Source organism: Hylobates moloch, unplaced genomic scaffold (genome assembly GCF_009828535.3).
Source record: "Hylobates moloch isolate HMO894 unplaced genomic scaffold, HMol_V3 SCAFFOLD_6, whole genome shotgun sequence".
NCBI classification, from domain to species: Eukaryota; Metazoa; Chordata; class Mammalia; order Primates; family Hylobatidae; genus Hylobates; species Hylobates moloch.
In genome coordinates, this window is record NW_026652281.1 from 144,670,372 (window position 1) to 144,691,839 (window position 21,468).

The 21,468-nt window shown below is 38.1% G+C and overlaps 1 protein-coding gene across 5 annotated transcripts in view; it reads left to right on the top strand.

The window, feature by feature from the left end:
• The window catches only part of TENM2 (teneurin transmembrane protein 2), a 1,386,931-nt gene that overhangs the window by 693,029 nt on the left and 672,434 nt on the right, over positions 1-21,468 (top strand). The window contains exon 1 of one of the 5 annotated variants that reach the window (XM_032158576.2): positions 1,865-4,153. The exons of the other annotated variants lie outside the window; for them this stretch is intronic. Within the exon in view, the coding sequence (XP_032014467.1) occupies positions 4,108-4,153 (46 nt within the window). The 5' untranslated portion in view covers positions 1,865-4,107. Of the gene's footprint in view, positions 1-1,864; positions 4,154-21,468 lie in introns of those variants that run through there. 5 annotated transcript variants of the gene reach the window in all.

Consider the following 21,468-nt stretch of genomic DNA (forward strand, 5'->3'; position numbering starts at 1 on the left):
GACTAACACCAAAGCCCAGCTCCTAATTATGCTACATCCCAGAGCACTGTGATAGCTATGGGAATTAACAGTTTCATCAGTGTAAACCAAGAAAGTCAAGGATATCCTTGGGGAGGACATGTCACCTGTCCTGGTCTCTGATAAAAGATTGGAGTTAAATATGTTGATATAAAAGAGAAGAGGCCATTCTAAAGAGAACGAATAATGTACTCGAGGATCTGAAAGGGATGCATATGCATCAGGCTGGGCGTACAGTAAGCTCTTGTGCAGTAGGGATAGAACCAGTGTTTACATGGATAGGTTGGTGTCAAACCACAGAGGCGATTGAAGTTGAGGCAAACAAATCTGCACTTGATTCTCTAAGGAATTGTGAACCTTAGATGATTTGCAAGCCAATACATAAGATAATGAAATAAAACAGACTTTCAACTGACCAATCAATAACTATTGGGAATGGATGTCATTCAGAGTGGCATTTTAAGAAGGTTATTCTGGCTTGAGAAGGATGAATTGGAGAACAACAAAAAAAAACCTCTTAAAACGGCTGTTTTCAATAGCTGTGTCACGACAGTTGGGAGAAGTGTCACAACGAACAAGGCACTGATAGAAAAGTATTAGTTTGCCAAACATCAGCTGGTTTATACATTAGGGCAGAGTCAAGGTCATACGCAGAATAATGTCATTCTCCTTTCATTCAGATTCCAAGTGCATTCTTGAGAAGGGGAAAGACAGTGTTACGATCTCTGGTGCAGTCCTTGCCAGGACCCTAGGAATGCCCCCTGGAATGGGTGCTGCATTTCACCACCCTTCACGTGTTTCAGCACAAATAAAACAGCCTAAAGAAGTGCTGCATTAAAGAATTATTGCAACAGTCCAGGCAAAAGTACACAAATCAAGAAATGTCAGAGGTCTGAAAACAGTAACTTTAAGAGATATGGGGTTGGTATTTAAGTTATTGGTAATTGAATGATGGTGGTGGGGGAGGAACTGAGCCCTGAATGGATCGAAGGATTTTTACATTTTCCACTGGTGAGGAGATTTGGAGAAAGGGCTTGCTTCGAGGGTGAGTTCATGAGTTGAGTGGTAGAACTTACTGAGTCTTAAGCATATTATCCAAGTGGAAAAACCCCGAGGGGAGTTGGAAGAACTGTAGCTTGTAAAGAAGGTCAGAGTGGAAAGAAGTCTTTATGAGTCATCCATTTTGAGGTGATGAAATATTGTCCATGTTATCCATTTTAAAAATTTTAAAAAGCTGTTGAGTGGGTTTCCTAACAATAGAAGTTTCACATTTACTGATGCACTTGCTATGTGCTGGGAGCGGGACATACCACGGCACGGGCATCATTTATTCTTAATGACAACCCGTGAGGCAGGTAGCCTTATGCCCATCTGAAGATGAGGACACAGCCCCACAGTGAGACAAAATAACTCAGTCAAGGTCACACAGCAGTAGGTAGTGGAGCTGGGATTCAGTCTTTAGGCAGGGTAACCTGGTTCCAAAAACTGAGCACTTAACTACCGTATCATATGCTGTCATATAAGCATATGAATGTAAAGCTCTCCCACAGAGAAATAAGCCACATAAAAGTTACATTCCAGTAAGAAATATTAATGTGACTTGGTCACCCCAGTATAATCACCTAGCCCCCCACCCCAATCAAGGTATCTTAAATCATATATATCCACTCCACTACAAATGATATCCACTCAGGGAACCCACCTCCTCACTAAGGAGGCAGTAAAAATAAACAACAGCACTGATAGCCATTTGTAGCTTTAAAAAAATCTCTCTTTTTGTCTGCTTTGGAGATTTCTTTTTATCTTTCATTGACAATGTTTTGCAGATCCTGTTCAATAAACCTCGGGCCCCTTCCCCTGTTTTTATTGTGCTGAAATAGTTGCGTGCTGAAATAGTTGCATCCTTGTAACTGGGTCTTTATTTTTGTTGGCAGAAAATTCTCAGTCCATTTATTCCCTTGTATAAAGTAAATTTTAACGATAGAACCTGTGTCAATAATGTCATTTAAAGGAGGCTGCTTCCAATACACTCTGCAAAATGTCCGCAGAGATTTCCGGATTTCCCAGTCACCACTTCCCTCCCTGCTAGCCAGGCCTTGCGGCTCCCTTTTCCCTTCTACATCTGAGCACTCTCTGTTCTCTGGCCAGCTGCCTTCTGTTCAGCCCCTGTGTGTTCTCCATTCTCTGCTCTGCCTTAATGATAAGTAGAGTTTCATCCTAAGCACATTAGGGTGGAGGTGGGGATTACTTCTTTATTTGGGCCCAAGGGAAAAACATACCCTCCTGTTGGCAAACCATGAAGAGTATGACACTTCGAGTTTCACAAGATTAAGCAATCCCTCTTTGGGCACAGCAATGTGGCCAGTGTGGGGGAAGAGAGTGTTATTCTCCTTGGACCATTTCTCATTCTATATCTGGTGGCTTACATAGGAATTCCAAATGACAAGATGCCTAGGGTCCAGGGATATGTTGTTGGGACATAAGATAGTTGAAATGGTTGTGTACTTGGGTTTTTCTATTTGTTATGTTTCTAAAATGATCATTGTTATAAGTAGGGCACATAGAATTTACTTTGGGATATTGGAATTGCTTAATTTCGAAGAGATGGCCAGTCAAAAGCTTGGGCATCTCCTTCCTGTTCACTTACTACTGTTTTAGCTCTGCTTACCATGAAAGGTAAGCAGTCACTTTCACCAATAACTTATACCAAATAGTTGACCTTGGAACCAGCAATTTACATTCTTATAAAAGAGTTCACTTAGGGAATTTAACTGTGTAATCCTAGCCCCCATGTGGTGGGAGATGAGTAGAAATGGAACAAAGCTGGTGACACACCATTTGAAAGAATTTGGATTGGGAAATCATTTCTTTTCGACTTGGTGTTAAAAATGGAACCTACTTTAAAATGGTACAGGAAGGGAGAAGGATGCAGTAAAAGTCTGTAGCGATAGTGACTCAAAAACTCTGTTCCAGGACTCAAGAAAGCAATCCTGTTGTCACATTTGGAGGGAAACCAGAAATAATTTAGGTTTTTCACTTTCCTAATAGCTTCTTTTCCAATACCTTTCCTTCAGACACCATGCCCTCCCTTTTATTTTGCCTTTTTTAATGAAAACTAATGAAGAGAAACACCGTTTAAACTTGAACTAGGAAACACAGGTTTTGTAGTGCTAATATTTTGGTGTGGGCTCTTTTTTTTTTTTCTTTAAGACAATTATCAAGACGAAGCATTTGTTTCTTCTTTTGTTTACCCATGGCAGTTTGTCAGCAGTTATGAAAAGTAGAGTTCCATCTGCCAGTAAAACTACATTGCAAATTGCCGTAGAAATTAGCAGCTTTCATTTTTGCCTACATAAATAAATATGCGAAATAAATTGCACATAAATGCATCCTAAAAAATCACAGGTACACCACACAGTTAAATGCCAATCAGACAAAACCAGAGACACACTGCGATTATCTCAGTTTTCAAACCTGGGAGATACACGAATGTGTTTCTAAATGAGAGAGGCAGTGTATCATGCTCGCTGAGATAAAAACAGAAGCTGCCAGACACTGCACTGTGGCTTTATTCTGAGAATCCTTTGCCTGAAACCCGCTCTATCTTTTCTTGATGTTCTCTGTCTCTCTCTCTCTCCCCCTCTCTCTCTCTCTGCTTCTCTCCCTCTCTCCTCGCTGTCTTTCCCTCGCTCATTGTTCTCTCTCTCCTCCTGCCTTTGATGCACATACGTTGTCACAATTCATTGACTCTCCTCTCTTCTCTGTTCTTACACTCAAGCCTAGCGGTGCTTTCGCCAGGCAGCAGCAGCCTCTCCTGCGAGTTTTAGGCATGTATGCAGCTCAGTTTGATCGAGCGTTCCTTTTCTGCCTTTTCACTCTTACAAAAGATTAAAAGGTGGCGTCACATTGCTCCCCTGTTCCTTCCCGCAGGAGGGACTTAAAAGGGACAACAAAAACTAATCACTTTCAATAAGCATTTTCTTGCTGGAAAAAAAAAAAGAAAAGAAAAAAAAAGAAAGAAAAAAAAGGCGGGGGGTGGACTTAGCAGTGTAATTTGAGACCGGTGGTAAGGATTGGAGCGAGCTAGAGATGCTGCACGCTGCTAACAAGGGAAGGAAGCCTTCAGCTGAGGCAGGTAAGCGCCGATCGGAGGGTTTGACCGAGTGGCTTAGTTAAATCTCTGTTTTCAGCGTTTTGTAATTGAGAAAGGCATCCGCAGCAGAAGCCGATTTTTCAGTCGGCTTCCTTTTGTTTAACATAGAAAGTACCTGTATTAATTTTGATGAATTAGAGCATGCAGCAAATTCAATTGAAAATAGATTTGTATAGTAAATGCATTTATACTGAATGATTTCTCCTCCGTTTTATTTAAGGAGAGAGATGAGAAAGATGATTTTGATCAGAATAGCACTTTGCATTACGTTAAATTCTAAACAGCTAACGGAAAGAAAAATAATCCAATTGATACTGCTTTTGAACTCCGGGACTTAAACCCTAGGAGACAGCTGGCATTTGAAATTTTTCTTCTAACTGAACTTCTGATGTGTTATAATAATTTTTCACTGGAGGTTTAAGCAAGGGTAGAGTTTATTTAAGTCGAGCTAGTGGGGTTTGTTTGGCTTGGATCTTGTGGGTGAAGCGCTTCTTATATCTCCTTAACCTGTGTCAGGCTGATGTTTCATAAATGGAGATTAAGTGTTGTCCCAAATGAAATATGAAGTTAAAACATCAGGTTAGGGCATGTTGTAGAAAGGGATCTGGTAAATAATTAGGAAAACTGAATTATGACAGTTTGAAATGGGAGTTAACTCTGGAGGTGCTGTTTGATAAACCTTTCTGGATTCTAAGCGGTTCAATAATGGAGGGGCTGATTACCAGTCTCGAGTCGGAACTTTGCATCAGGATCCTAAATGTGGAATACATATGGATTTTCACTGTAGGTAGCTTTTAGAAATATGTCCCTTTTGTGTGCTATGAATGAGAGTTGTGGATTATATTTGATGGCATTTCTCCTTTAAAGAGCTTTGGGGTGAAGCTTAAAAGGCTCATATCTATTTTAACATTGAACAAACACAAAATGCAATACACGCTGATCTCCCAGCACTTGATTTTTGTTGCTACTTCTTTTGTTTTAAAGTTTTGATTATGTGTTTTTAACCTCAGTCTTTGTTGATTCTGTGTTCATTGCTTCTGCTGCTAAAATATATTGCTGACATGAATAAACTGAGATTTGAGAAAGCAAAAAAAAAAAAAAAAACCAAGCCCACCTCTAATTAGCCAAGTTTCTAATTAAGGATAACAGAAATCCAGATTATATCTAAGATTTTTACCTAAAAGATAGCATAGAATGTTTAAAATTCATTTTTAAATGTTTTTATGAGAAAATCTGAATATTCAAAGTACAAAATTCAGTTAAAAGAATGCTCCTCTGGAATGATATATACAAGGGTGACTTCAGTGCCTGTACCAGGTTTGGTCCTAGAAAGAACTGCACTACTATGGCATTGTTGATTTCAGCGGCCACGGAAGGGAGGATATTTTATGTATTTGTCTGGAGATAAGATTTTTTCTTCCCAAGTTTCCAAATCAGACTTGCTCCTCAATATCATACCCTGGCGTATCTCATGTTTGCCAGACCATCTAATGGCATCTTGTGGGTGCAGCCTATGAATCCGATTTTATGAGGACATCAGAAACTGCTGAGTAGTGGGGAGTGGAGACCAAATGGACTATGGGTCTGATCATACTTCATCATCCAGAGATAATCTCCGGTGGAAGTTCCCTGGGAAGCCCCTGATACAGGTTGGGGAAACTTAATTTTTCCTCATGGTTAAAAGAATAGGAAAAGATGTAGACAAGAGATAAAGACACTGCTGTCGAATGTTTGATGTAATCGTGCTGGTGGTAGCATAGTGAGTTTTTAAAATCACATCACATGTAATTTTTTTTCAACTTAAGAAACTTTGCAGAATCTTGAAGTAGCTTTTCTCAAATTCAATCTCGTTTTTTTTCTACATCGTTTTTTCTTGCGTGAAATTTTTCTCTAACTCCAGCTATACCTAACTATTGAAAGCTGCTATTCTGCTGCTGATAATGATGATTATTTCTCAAATAAGTGGCAAGTGTTGAAAGGATGGGCCAAGAGAAATATGTTGTCTGTATCATATATGTTTTGCTTTTATTTATGAAAATGACTTCTTCCAGGTGAGGCAATGATAAATTTGAAGTTGCGACTTGGCTATTTGCCTCACCAAACAACTATCCTTTTCTTAGAGAACAAAATGGAACTAAAGTAAGCAGAAATAATTTCACTGTAAACTGGATTGTGGTTCAGCATGTACTTTTTAGGCAGATGGTAATCAAAGCTATCCTTACTCAAACTATTTGATTCATATAAATAGCATTTTTCTGAATTTTCCAGTAGATGTTGCTGGAGAGCAAAGAAAAGAGCATTTTTTTTTTTTTTTTACAGGAAAAAAAGAAATGCAGTAGACTTATAAAAGCCGAGGAAGAAGATTCCTCTCCCCAAACTCTGCTGATAGCATTTTGCATAATTTGCTAATTAATGAATTATATTGAATCATTACCGTTTATGATGTTCTATAGAAAGCTATTAAAACGAGTTCGATTTTAAAATTGTGAGATTGTTCTCTTTAGTCCCTATATATAATGTCTGTTTGCTGTTTTCCGTTTTTAAAAAATCAACTTAACTGCACATTACTATTCAGAACATTTCATCCCTGAATGCTAAAACCCTTTAACATGCAAATATGATGTCAGAGGAAGAACTGAAATAGAATACCCTGAGAAGAGTAATGATCAAACGCATTATAAAAATATGCACCAGTTGCCAACATGTAATGAAATATTAAGAAATTAAAAGCATGCAACCTCTAAAGTAATAGAATTTCATTGCTCTGAGACTGTTTTCGCACTGAATATTAAGTGCTTAATAGATCTACCCGTAAAAAACAATCGAAAACCTACATGATTTGTCACTGAAGTTCTTTCATTACATGATTTTGAAAAATTAGCCCAATAGGATTTTCCTCAGAATAGGAAATGTAATTAACATTGGATATTAAGTGCCAGATTTCCAAAGCAAAATCTGTAAGGCTTGATGGAGAAAATAGGAACGCAGAGAGCAAACATAAGCGCTAGAAACTAAGGGGACCCACGCTGAAACTACTCTGCTTGTAATCACTGTGATAAAATGACAAAGACGTCCCAGAGGAGCCCAGGAATCTCGTACCCAGACACGAACTGATGCAATTTCAGGACCAATGACCTCTATCTATGGGAGTATTTATTTTTGGAAACGATCAATTAACTGATTTCAATAGCGAAAGGGAAGTGTATATATTTCTTCCAATGGGAGGGGGACGTAGGGTATTACAAAAGCACTTGCAGACAGGACAAGGGTGTAACCTATGTTGGAGAGCTTTCGGTTTTCTTACCTTAAGCAGACCTAGTTCTTTGCTGCTGGATTCTTCTTTGGCATTGAATCACTTCTTTGTCAGTTTTCCTTCCTAAGGTGTGAAATGCTCCACAGGATGTTTTGATTTAACACCTATTTATTTCTCTCTTCTGGGAGGAAAAAGCTTATATTTAGAAGGCATAAGTGTCAGCTACTTCTATTTTGTAATTAATGCTCTAAGTCCACTGGGCTAAGGATGTTCCCGATTTTTTATTTTTATTTGATTCAAATACATTTTTTTTTTGTACTTGACCCATAGTGGTTTTTTTCTTCTTCTGTCTTTAAATAAGGAAAGCTACACAACTTGATGGGAGATTCTACTTTCTAGTAAAGTTTGTTTGTTGTTTGCCTCTTGTTCTCTTTTTTTTTTTTAATAGTAGCTATCAAGCGCTGACTATATTCAAAGTACCATGAGCTAAGTGTGCCAAATTGCACCCCTAACAACAACAAGAGATGTCTCTCCACTCACTGAGAATCTGATGAAGATGCAAAATATGAGCCAAACAGCTCACTGGACTAAAAGTGCCAGGTCTTAACTCCCTCCCTTAAGAGAGCAGGGGAGAAAAGGTCGCTGCAGGTTGAGAGGACCCTGAGGAGCCTGTCTTTGAACTAGGAGTGGAATGTGAAAACACAAAATAATCCCCATCCGCAAAATCAGAGTGGGCACAGGGGGCACATGCCAAAAGGGAACAACTGATGCTAGTATGATGGAGGGTCTTGAACGGCAAGCCAAGGTATTTGATAGCCACTGGAGAGGGGTGATCTGGCAGCTTTAGGGGAGTTGAGGCTTTGGATGCGGACAGGGAAGTACTGGAATATGGGGTCCCACCGTACAACACACCCTTCCCAGGAAATTCTGAAACATCTGTCTACAGGGCATCTATTCTTCTGTCAAATTGCAGCCTTACGGAGGTATTGCTACCAGTAGCCTATATCTTTCCCTTGTAGCAATGCTGTTGAGAACTCCTAGTCCAGAGGCTGGAAGCCTGTGAATAATCTGTTGCATTAGCCTAGACTTCAGCAGTAAGGTTGAGAAACGCTGGGGAAGGGAGACTGGCTACGAGAAATACCTTCGTATTATAATTATTGCAATTTCTTGTTTGTACTGCAGATGTCATGCCCTCATTAGACAGGGATTTTGTGTATATGCATTTGTTTTCATGTTTTCATAAGAAAAACCTTCACCATTCATTGGAGATCAGACCCGTGGTTTAGAAGGTGTGATGTTCTCTCCACGCTATTTCAGTATAATCAATTAGTGTCATGTTCATCTCTGGTCTCTTGACATTGATTAGGATGGATTTTTATGATCTTTGAGGGTTTTCATCTCTCTAAAAACATATATACTTTATTTATTAGAATTAATTGCCGCTCTGAATTGCCTGTGTTGTCAGTTACTTTCTATAAACCTTGACTAAGTTACCTTGAACTCTTTGACGTCTAGTGTATTTGACTGACAAGCTCAGCTGTGGAGACTACTCTAACTATATAATGCAAGTTTATATGTAAACATACAAGCTGTTTTCTCTTCAACAGAGTTCACAATGAGAAGGAGCAAAAATTATTATTAGTACAATTAAGTAAGTAGAGTGTCATGCTTTTCCTCCGTAACACGGATTTTACCAGCCTATTCAGGTGGACACGGTCACCAACATCACCTCAAAACCAAACTGTAGATGACTGACTTTCCTTGTCCTCCAACCACTGTAATTTAATTTGTTCCATTTACTTTTCCAAGCTTTTCATCTTCCCACCATTTTAATACTATCAGAGATGGGGGGCTGCCCATGACATTCACACTTGACATTATCAAACACAAAAGGCATCACTCATACACTTGACTGCATTACAATGCAAGGAAAAAAATAGATCCCAAAGGCTTAGAAATTATTGTCTCGTACCGTGAATGTAGGTGGATTTTCTTTTCTGTTTCCTCCAGCCTGCCTCATTTGACTGTTGTGCTACTGTGTGTTTGCAGAGAGTTCTAAAAGCCCTGCAAAAATCAGCACTCACAAATCCATAACATACACATTTTTGTATTCACTGGAGATATGTGTCTTAGTATAACAGAAATTTACAATCATATCATTATTATCTGTTATTTGTTAGGTACCAACAACATTTTGATGCAGTTCCAAAGTTGCAGCTTGCACCAGAGCTACCTTCTTATCATTGACTTCAGTTCTTCTGACAGTCCAACAGTCGTAGCCAAGCCTTGTCCTGATTCACAGATCTGTGGTCACTGCAGTTCCTTTATTATTGCTGGGCAAGCCAGAGATTTACTGAAATCCACAGTAGCTCTAATCTTTGTGTGTGTGAGTGCAGAGAATTCTTAAAGTTAGTATAAATTTATCTGTACCTCCCTTTGCTTACTATTCCAAGCCTGCTGGTCAAAGACAGTTTACCTCTCTGCCCCCATACATAAGACAACACTTGTGACCTGAATAAATAGCATTAGATTGTGGTGAGTTGCTTCAGTCATATTACATCATGCATCACGATCGCGTGTGCTGTAAAGCTCTGTAAAACAGCCAGCTACATGATAACCTGCAGGTTTAATATACTTCTACAGCCTTGTACTTGGGAAGGATTTCTGTAATTGGAGACAATCTAGTAAGGAGAACTTTTTAAGCCATCGGAGGCCAAAATACAAGTTTTTGAGAAATGTGCCTTTGTAGGCTTGAAACTGAATGGATTACAAATTTCTCTTAACTGGACAGAATCATAATTGCCTATAGAGTACGGTCCTGATTATCCAGGGCTTGAATTTCCAGCATGGGGATTATCCAGATTTCTTCCTTGACTCCCCTGTCTTTTTCCTAACTACCTGATGTGAATCATTCCTCTAATCATTGGCACCTCTGCTAATGCTATGCAAGGGCAAATTTGGGCAGCAAAATCCGAACTAGGGAATTATCATTCAGAAGAGGGAATTATGTAGAAAAATCTGGTTTTTGTAACTATTCACTAAAGTGGGCTGGATAAATTTAAATTTGGGGGGGACATCTTTCTATTTACAAATGATGGTTTACTGTAGCTGCATATATGTCAATATCTTACCACCTGTTTAAGGAGCAGAAAAGTAAACTGATGATGCCAAATAGTGCTTTCAGTGTATTGGCTATAACATTCCTCTCCCCTCTCACCAGATCAGCCACCATTCTTAATTAGCTAGTTGGGAATCGGACCTAGCTGGAATTTTACTACAAGACCACACAGATCAAAGCAAGTACACCTTCTGCAGTAGATCAGGGTTCTGATTAGCATGTTCCTCTAGGATTAAGTACAAAAGTAAGCTATTCCTACCCAAACCCCATTTAGTTATTCTCCACCATTCTCATTTTAGTCATTAACTGGGTGCCAACCAGTCCTTGATAAGTTATTTATTTTTAGGATTTGACCCACACACTGAAAGCCTCTTAGATACAAGTAGGCTGAAATGGTGAAAGAATAGGAAGTGGAGCTGGCCTTGCCGGAAACGCTGTTACTGCAGAATAGGACAGGAGACACCAGACCACCTTCCAAGTCTGCAGAACAGGGAGCAGATTTCTGTCTACTGAATATTACTACAGAATCAAAACTTGAGGCTGGACTTGGTCGCTCATGCCTATAATCCCAGCACTTCGGGAGAGCGAGGTGGGCGGATTGCTTGAGGCCAGGAATTGAGACCAGCCTGGCCAACATGGTGAAATCTCATCTCCACAACAAATAAACAATTAGCCGGGCGTGGTGGCGCAAACTTGTAATACCAGGTACTCAGGAGGCTGAGGCACCAGAATGGCTTGAACCCAGGAGGCGGATGTTGTAGTGAGCGGATATCGCGCCGTTGTACTCCAGCCGGGGAAACAGATCGAAACCCTGTCTCAAAAAATCAAAAAACAGGAACCAAAAAAGAAAACCTTGATTTCCTCTCATGTTCATGTACATCAGTTGTGGCTTGGACACGTTCATAATCCTGTGGTTATATCTGGCACTTTGTACCAGTGTCTCATCAAATAATGTACTCTTCTGTCATCTCTATTTAACAAATATATTTATTAATAATCGGTAGCAGTTTGAGGTGCTTAATACAAATTCACAAGCTGTTTCTGTTTCTAAATATATAACATAATATAAGCAATAAAATATATACTATATAATATAATTGACACAATATGCTAAAAGGCAAAAAGTAGTATTGCCTCAGTGGTACTTTAAAAAATGTCCTTTAATCACTAGATTAAAATTGAGTCTGTTAGAAGGAAACATACTTGAAGTTGTTAAATGTTCAGGTGCAGTTGATGATGTAGTATAATGAACAATAGTTTTCAACCCATATTTTAAATGAGAATTTAAGCAGTAATATAGTACATAAACTGGAAATATAAAACAACTGTTAGAAAAATCATTGACAAATCTAGTCACATGTTCTGTATGTAGAGGATTCCTCTTAGTATTCGTATGTGTTTGCATTTATATACATGTGTGTACACACATATGTATTATAGAGAACATATGTATGTGCATATATCTTTATCTATATCTATTTCCAGAGAGAGAGAGACAGAGAGAATAAATGGGTGAATTCCTAATAAGATACAGTATGAGTACATTCCCGATAAAATGTTGTGTTTTTTCCAGCTGACGTTATTAATTTCCCACAATCTGACGCACAATGTGCTAGGTACCAAGGATGCCAAAATGAAAAAGACACAATTCTTAAGGAGTTTATGATCTAATCTGAAATTAGATATTAGTTTCATGTTGAATTTTCTGTTGTGGATATATTTAGTAATCAAAAACATTGAGAGAGAGAAAAAAAAAATCAAGCGTTACAAAGCCATTGGAGCCCACACTAGGTACGTCTACATTTTACATGTCTTGCTTTATCAGGAGGAGAGTTGGAAAATAAATATAGGCAGGTACAATTTGGGGGAAGAAGATTCTCATATAATATAATCTTGTCCCAACTAAATATAAATCTGGCTTTATGGAAAAACCAGGCTAAGGTTTCTGAATTCTCTGTTACCAGTTACTGTTGACGCAGGCCACAGACCAAAGATAGGATTAGTTTGTCTGATATTCACTCTTCTCTGAGTTCTATGCAGCATTCAATCAAGCAAAGAACGTGAGGGAAAGTGTTGTCAACCTGCTTGGTATTAAACACGCACAAATAATGTTTTGTTTGAAAAGATACGTAATTGAGCATATGTTTTTAAATGAAATAGGCTTATGTGACAAAAATCATTTTATTCTTGAGCTATATGGCATTTATGATGTATATGTTTTATGTGCTTATAATCACATATCCTATGTGATTTATATACACACACATATAGTCTCTAGAGGTCAGTAGAATATAAGAAATGGGCAAAAATTCATGTCTAGATGAGACCCAGAGATCCTGGAGACCATTTTTCAAATGGTGAAATGATGATAGTCGACTAATGACATTAGGAACTGAAATCATTAATCAGTGTTAACAAAAAAGTCATGTCATTCTTGTTCCTGAAATGAATCTAATCTATTTGTTTTAAGCAAATTTCAGATAAATGAACATTTACATGGCAAGAACCTTTACAGAAACCAAGCTGTAATTACTTTATTATGGTTTATTATAACAGGCTGTGATTCTCTAGAAGCTTTTTTGAGGATTTTTTTTAAATGTTACCAGAACAAAAAGGTAATTTGTTTTTAAACACTTGACTATTACATCCAAAACACTATTTCTCTTTTAGCTGCCAGTTCAGTCCCCTTGACTCTTAGAAATGAATCATTTCATGATTTATACGTTGCAATTTTATTTGTTCTTATGAACTAAGTGTTCCTGATGTTGGAAAATATATTAGAAAATTGTGATTTATTTTATATATTGAGCTAAAATAGTTGACAGTCCAGCACTTGCTGCACAGTTGAGCGTGTTCGCCAAGTTTTTCTCTGGAACATTCATGCACAAAAAGTGTAGGAAATGACATAATGTAGCCATGAACTATTTGATAGTGGAGTTGTCCGTGACTCTTACACACCATTTTATGTAAGAAAAAACAGCACAGCAGGGATTCAGATTTCATTCGAATTCGGGGATAAATGATTATCTTTTAAGTGGAGATCGCATGTCTTAGTTTAGAACTTAATATGCCTTGCATACATTAATATCGCTCACACTTGAAACTAATCTATCAATAAGCTATTCCCATATTTGTTTACTTAGACTAGCGTGGATTGCATTCTTAGTTCAGTTTCCTCCAGGATAAATCCTAAACCAGGTATTGCAGCAGAAGTGCCTGAAGGTGAATAGTCAGAAATAAAACATTAGGAGGTGATGGGGGCCTATGGAGCTGTGAGGAGGCATTATGAGTATGTGTACACACACACACACCCCAAACGTACCTTAAAACAAAACAAAAGCTACTAAACATTTTTAGAGAATAACCATATGGAGAATTTAGAAGAACTTTAGGTTTGTGGTACCACAAGATTCCCAGTAGATATTCCATAAATATTAATGGAGCACTTACAATGCATAATCTAGCAATTATACTGTGTTTCCTGTCCTCAAGGGGTTCACAGTGTTAACTGGATGCTCCCTGTACAGCATCTCCCCTGCCTCTGAGCCTCTACCTCTGCTCTCCCAAACTTCTACATTTTCCATTCCATCTCTCCAGGATTCCTTCCAGTCTTTCCTGCTTTCCTAACTGTGGCTTTGCAGATGCTCATCTTTTGTGTCTGCTTTAACAGTCCAGTTTGCCCCTGGCTAAATACTGTTCATCTTTAGGCCAAATATTAAATGTCACCTCCTCCAAGAAGTTTTTCTTGACTACTCCTCCTTAAGTTTAAATTAGGGGCTCCCACTCTGCAATGCTATAACAGTGCACTCACCTTATTCTAACAGTATCCTCACTATATATAACTGCTGGTTTAATTGTTCATAGTCCACCTGTTACTGGCGGAGGGTCCTGACTACAAGTCATCCATGTTCTTGGCGTTTGAAACAAATAATTGGATAAAATGCACAAACAAAGCAATGAAAGAATGAAGCAATGAAAGCATAGACTTATCGAGACAAAAGTGCACTCCATAGAGTGGGAGCAGGCTCAAGCAAGTGGCTCAAGAGCACTGGTTACAGAATTTTCTGGGATCTAAATACTCTCCAGAGGTTTCCCATTGGTTACTTGGTTACATCCTATGTAAATGAAGACTTGGCCAGTAACCAGTCTGATTGGTTGCAGGAGGTGACCAGTCAGAGGCTGAAGTGAAGTTACAAAGTTACACTCTATGCAAATGAAGACTTGGCCTATGACCAGTCTGATTGGTTGGGGGAGGTAACCAATCAGAGGCATTTTCCATTTTTCATCTGTGAGGCATGGAAAGGGGAGTTGCAAAGAGAGCAGCCCGCTGATCCTTTTGTTATCTGGGCATGAAGAGGTGGGGTTTTCCTTTTCATTCAGTTCTAGGAAGCCGGCATCAATCAGCCTTAGGTTCCCTACCTCCAGACCCTATTCTGCCTCACACCTAAGCTTTTTTTTGAGACAGAGCCTCGCTCTGTCACCCAGGCTGGAGTGCAGTGGCACGATCTCGGCTCACTGCAAGCTCTGCCTCCTGGGTTCACGCCATTCTCCTGCCTCAGCCTCCCAAGTAGCTGGGAACACAGGCGCCTGTCACCATGCCTGGCTAATTCTTGTATTTTTAGTAGATTCGGGGTTACACCTAAGCTTTTAAACTCAGTGAGGACAGGAGCCATGTGTATCTAGCTTATATGCTGCTGTCTCACTGATGCTTAGAAAAATATCTGGCAGCATAATGTTAATTTCATCAATAACTCTTAAATGAATGTGCAAATACATAAATATTCACAATGTATGGATTAAAAGAAGATATCCACCTCCAAAAGACCACAAATAATTAACCTCTGTGTTTGTTCCCAAGTTTTAGTCTAGGGCAGGTTCAAAGTGTCCTAGGGCATCATCCTTCTTCTCCCTCTATTTTCCACCCTGAAGTAGATCCGGATCCTTTTATTTATTTATTTATTTTTTTGAGACGGAGTCTCGCTCTCTCACCCAGGCTGGAGTGCAGTGGCGCGATCTCGGCTCACTGCAAGCTCTGCCTCCCGGGTTCACGCCATTCTCCTGCCTCAGCCTCTCCGAGTAGCTGGGACTACAGGCGCCCGCCACCACGCCCGGCTAATTTTTTTTTGTATTTTTAGTAGAGATGGGGTTTCACCGTGGTCTCGATCTCCTGACCTTGTGATCCGCCCGCCTCGGCCTCCCAAAGTGCTGGATTACAAGCGTGAGCCACCGTGCCCGGCAGATCCAGATCCTTAATCCCTACAATAGAATCGTTATTTTAGTTGGAGGAAGGTGTACACTCTTTAGATGTGTTCTTCTTAGTCTCTGATCATGTAATTTATGATGAAAAGTAGACTTGTTTGGAGGGTAGTCTGAAAGTGGGACTACCTCTCTCCACTCTAGTGATGATTACAAGATTTTGAACCTTGGATATCAGAACTGCTTAAATAGACCATGGACTCTGAGCATTGTGATCATGAATACAGATTGTCTATTGAATATCAGGCATTTTGCTAGGAACTGGAAAGTCAGAAATGATGATGCAGAATAAATATATATTGATTTATTTTTAGTTAGGTCTATGGGACCATGTCACTTTATGTGAGGATATTGTACTCCCAAATTTCTCTGCTTCTTTTCCAAACCTCTGGTGAAATTCTAAGAACTTATCAATCAAAATATGTTCCTAAAAGACATTGTATTTCTATGTTACACAAAGACATGAACAACCTTAGAGTCATGCTAGAAGTTATTTATATAATAATAGAATAAAAATGTTAATCAAATAATAAAATTTTTATTTTAATTGTAGTCAGCCCTTTGTATCTTTGAGTTCTACCTTTATGGATTCAACCAACCACAGATTGACAATGCTTAAAATAAGAATAATAAAAAAGCAGGCCAGGCACGGTGGCTCGCCCTGTAATTTCAGCATTTTGGGAGGCCAAGGGGGGTGGATCACTTGACTTTAGGGGTTTGAGACCAGCCTGGGCAACATGGCGATACCGCATCTCTACAAAAAATAAAGAAATAAGCTGGGCATGGTGACACACACCTGTAGTCCCAGCTACTCGGGAGGCTCAGGCCACAGGATTGCTTGAGCCCAGAAGGTCAAGGTTGCAGTGAGCACCACTGCACTCCAGCCTGGGTGACAGAGCGAGACTGTCTCAAACAAAACAAAACAAAACAAAACAAAAAAATACAAAGTAAGAGTATGATAATAAAAATAATACAAATAAAAAAACAAGGTGACATAACAACTATTTACATAGCATTTACATTATATTAGGTATCACAAGTAATCTAGAGATGATTTCAAGTATATGGGAGGAAGTATGTAGGTTATATGCAAATACTGCACCAGTTTATTTGAGGGACTTGAGCATCTGTGGATTTTGGCATCTCTGGGGGTCCTGGAACCAAGGCCCACAGATACGGAGGGACTACTGTACTAATAAACATGGAAGGCTGGTCAGTTAACTGTTCCCCTGACCATATGCACGTTAAATGATTTCAGTGTATAACTGTAATTTCTCTTTTAATTTGGGACATATCCTCCTTCCTTTAATCTTTGGTTCCCTGAGGATGGTAGCAGGCTGTTCATTTCTGTCTCACTCTCCCTTTCCTTCTCCAGGGTGTCCTGTTGAATCCCCTCCTATGTCTTATGTGCAAACTCGTAATACCCAGGATAGTTTATTATATTTATTCTTGAATAAGAAAATATTTTAGGGAAAAGGGTAATTTAAAAAATGGAACGTACTTGCCATGAGCAAATATATTCTGTTAGTAGAGAATTATAACCACCTTATAACAATCACAGTATCCCTCATTTCCAAATGATTCTGGAATGAGTAATAATCCATATCAGAGTAAAGAAATAATTTTTCTTCAATTTAGTTAGATGATTTTTATTCACAAAAATATCTAAGTTGTTAGAAAATAGACCTTTGACTTTTAACGTGGGTTTATTTTTCAATTTGGAAAGTGCTCGTAAGTTTGTTAATGTTAAATTGGTAATTGTTGGGCTCTGAGGGGGTGCAGCATCTCCAGTCTGAGCTTATTACAGTGTAAAATATGGATTGCCTTTACCCTAATGGCCTCTGAATCCTATTACCATCCCATTAGAGAGTGTGGGATTTTAGTAATTCTGTTGTTGTTTCCAGTGGGCAGTGAATGTAATGGGGAAGGGCAGGGGTTAATGCAATTCATCTCTTTTAATACTTGTAACTCCAACTCCCTTATCACTCACTGTGGTTTCATTGGGTTTTTTTCCCCTTTCTTTCCATATCTTTAAGGCCCAATATATTTCTATATGCCTGTCCCAGCCAGAATAGTTTGGGGAGTATTTTGATGATTCTTGGGTTTAAATAGAATTTTCAGTATTAGCCTTTCATAAACTGAAGATAAACAAATAAGGTAGTATGTCCGCTTGTTGTGAAACAGCCTGTCGCTCAGAAATGTTTTCAGTGACTGTCCTTGTGCCAAGAATAGTATTGAAATGGCTCTTCAATCAAGATCATTTATAAGGCCTTTTGGAAGGAGAAGCATGATACCAGTGGGTCGGATCAATGCACACTAGTGTTCTGGGTATAATGTTTCCATGTGTTCCTGGAGACAGCTGTGTCCTGGGTGCTGGTGGTGCTAGAGAGAAGAATTGGAAAAGATTTTCAAGTGATAGAAATTAGATTCCTTTAAAGAGAAGTTTATGAGCAATAGTTAATTCCCTACATCTCCAACATGTTCAATAGATGTACATGTCTGATTATGTATCCGTGGTTTTATTCATGAAATTTGTTTTTAGCTAATACAGCTTTTTTCGGAATAAATACGAACATCAGATTACTTCTCAGTATGTCAAAACAAATTAGTTTCCCACAGTGATGCAGTGAAAGGTGTAACTATTTTCCCTTTTTATATGTCAGAAAGCATTACTGGGACTGGGAAATTCCTCCTTTTCCCCCCCTTAGCCCGTGAGCCTGGTGGTTTGCAAAGGTCTGCTTTAGTTCACAAGCATGTTCACCTAGAGATCCAGCACCTCCCTCTACTGCCATTAGTGGGAATCACATGCTGAGATCCAAAGAGGCAACCACACTCAGAAAAGACTGGGAATGGCAGGAGGTGATCAGACCATTTCAATCTGTTGAAAGTGAGTGATATTCCCAGGGCTCATTGTTCACCTTCTCAGAGAATTAAGTTTCCATATGTTTCATCATAAATGACATGAACATGCAACATAACTGCAATATGCAAATGTCCACTGGATAACGTAATAGAAAACTGGATTGGAGAGGAATTCTCCTTGTCGCCATATTCAAAATATCTTGATTGTCCAGCTGGTTATGGCTAATAGGCTAAGCCTGGTGACAGTGCTTAGGTCTATATATAACAGTAGTTTGTGTATCTGCATTGAATATTCGTGCATCACATTTCTCCTTAATTTGAGGTATCACTTATATTTCTACTCAGACTGTGAGAGCATTTCTTTCCCTCCATCGATGGGTGTGTTGTGTGAAATTCATTTTAGAATGTAATCATGTAGTGACCAATACAATTAGCTTTCATCCAAATGAATCGATATGAATAAGCATTGTTAAGGGATATTTTTTTCTTTTGATACTTAGTTACAGACTACTTTTTAAACCCATTTCTGTTTCCACAATCACTTGGAAAGCTAAAACAAAATAACAACAAAAGAAATAAAATCTACTGCAAGTATATACTGAAGTAATAATCTTTTAAAAACAGCACATATACAAAAGACCATTAGCAGAAAATTACTGAACTCATGGAAATGACATGTAGATAGAACCTATGTAGAATTACTGTTTTGCAAAGGACAATATGAGGGATTCTGGTTACTCAGCAAGTGGAACGTGGCTTTCTGTTTTTCATTTATGATTGGACGCCATTTAATTCATCTTGTCTGTTTATTCTTGGACCTTCCCTTCAGATCTCCAAAAACTATAAAAATCAGATGACAGGCCAGGCATGGTGGCTGACGCCTATAATCCCAGCATTTTGAGAGGCTGAGGCAGGCGGATCCCTTAAGGTCAGGAGTTCGAGACCAGCCTGGGCAACATGGCAAAACCCTGTGTCTACTAAAAATACAAAACATTAGCTGGGTCTATTGGCACACACCTATAATCCCAGCTACTTGGGATGCTGAGGCATGAGAATCGCTTGTATGTGGGAGGTGGGGGTTGCAGTGAACTGAGATTGTGCCACTGCATGCCAGCCTGGGCTACAGAGGGACGCTGTCTCAAAAAAAAAAAAAAAATTGGACGGTACTTATGTTTCCATTACAGAATGATGTATTTACCATTGTCACAAAGCCACACAACCTTTCATATGTTGTCTCTGTTCAGTGTTCCCTTAATGCATGATACACAAATTATTTAACTGTTGTTGAATATTACCAAACTAGTAAAGAAATTAGACTCTGTGTAAGACTAATAGTTTTATTTTTTAAACATGTATCAAAATTCAAATGTAAGTGTGAATTGTGTAGAGCACATAGGGATGCTGAGTACCACATTATGTACCATATTGTATCCAATGCTTTTGTGGAAATATTCCCCAATAAGTTTATGATAGCAATAGAAATTAGCATATTTTAAAAATATATATATTTTAAACTATAAAAGTAAAATAGCTCTTTCAGAAAATTTGGAAAATTAAAAAAAAAGAATTGAAGAGAATACAAATTATTCATAATCCCATCCAAGTTTGTTTGCTTTTAACCCACTTAAACAGGTGAATATTTAAAAAATAAAGATTGTTTCTTTCATTCATTCTTATACAGTGGAAATTCTCTTATGCATTAAATAGCACCCAGAAACATTACATTAATGTTCTATCAATGTGTATGCCTTACAAATATCATGATACTTAAAAATAACTTTCTTTAACGTTTTAATTATAAAACTAATCATATATTTAAAAGAATCTGGAAACAATATACAAACAAAAGTAAAATTATTTTGAAATGCTACTGTGAAAAGGTAAAAGCTTGAATAGTTTGATGTATCATTTTATCATCTTTGTCTATGTAATAAGTAATAATAGTAATTATTTTGTTCGATTTATATTTTAGTTATTCTACAGTTATATGCTTATCTCTTGATTTACTAACCACTGAATTCTCTGCTTGATTACGTTTTTCTTAAAAAGTCAGGTTGCATTATTTTTAGGATATAAGAAACTTCCGCTTGTTGTATTCACAGCTAATATTTTTTCCAAATAGTGTTTTTTGTTTTTCATGTGAAAATCAGTTTTGTTTTCATAAGAAGATATTTTAAATCTCGACGTAGTAAGGTCTAAGGTCTTCTTCTACTATTTCAGATATCTTGAATTGTTTCTTAGCTTTAAAAAATATCCCCATTGTAAGGTTCAATAAATGCATACTATATTTTCTCCTAGCAATTAAAAAATAATGTTATAATGACATTAACTTGCTAAGTTAATTTAGAAATGCATGTATGTATGTATGTGTGTGTGTGATATGAGGATCTATTTTCTTAAATGGTGAATCCATTACTAGATATTTGCACTATTACTATACCGTTTTGTTATTGCAAGTTTATAGTAAGCTTAATGTAATAAAAGAACCACTCCTTTTTATTTTTTTTCTCCCAGGATTGTCTTGCTTAACTTTTCATCTTGATTATTCAGTTGTATCTGTGTGTGTATGTAGAAAAGCAGAAAAATGGTGCCGTGCCTCAGTAGTATTTTTTTCCTCTTTGACTTGAGTCTCTTTAATTTGGTAAGGTTTTTTTTTTAGTCTCATTTTTGTTTCTTTGATCTCCAATAAAACATCTTTTCCATTTTGAATATGTGGGTTTTGTGTTTTGACCCACTTCTCTTAGATTTGTCTTAATCAGGCATGTCTTCCTGCAATTTTATTTTAAATACCTACGTGTTTGCATACAA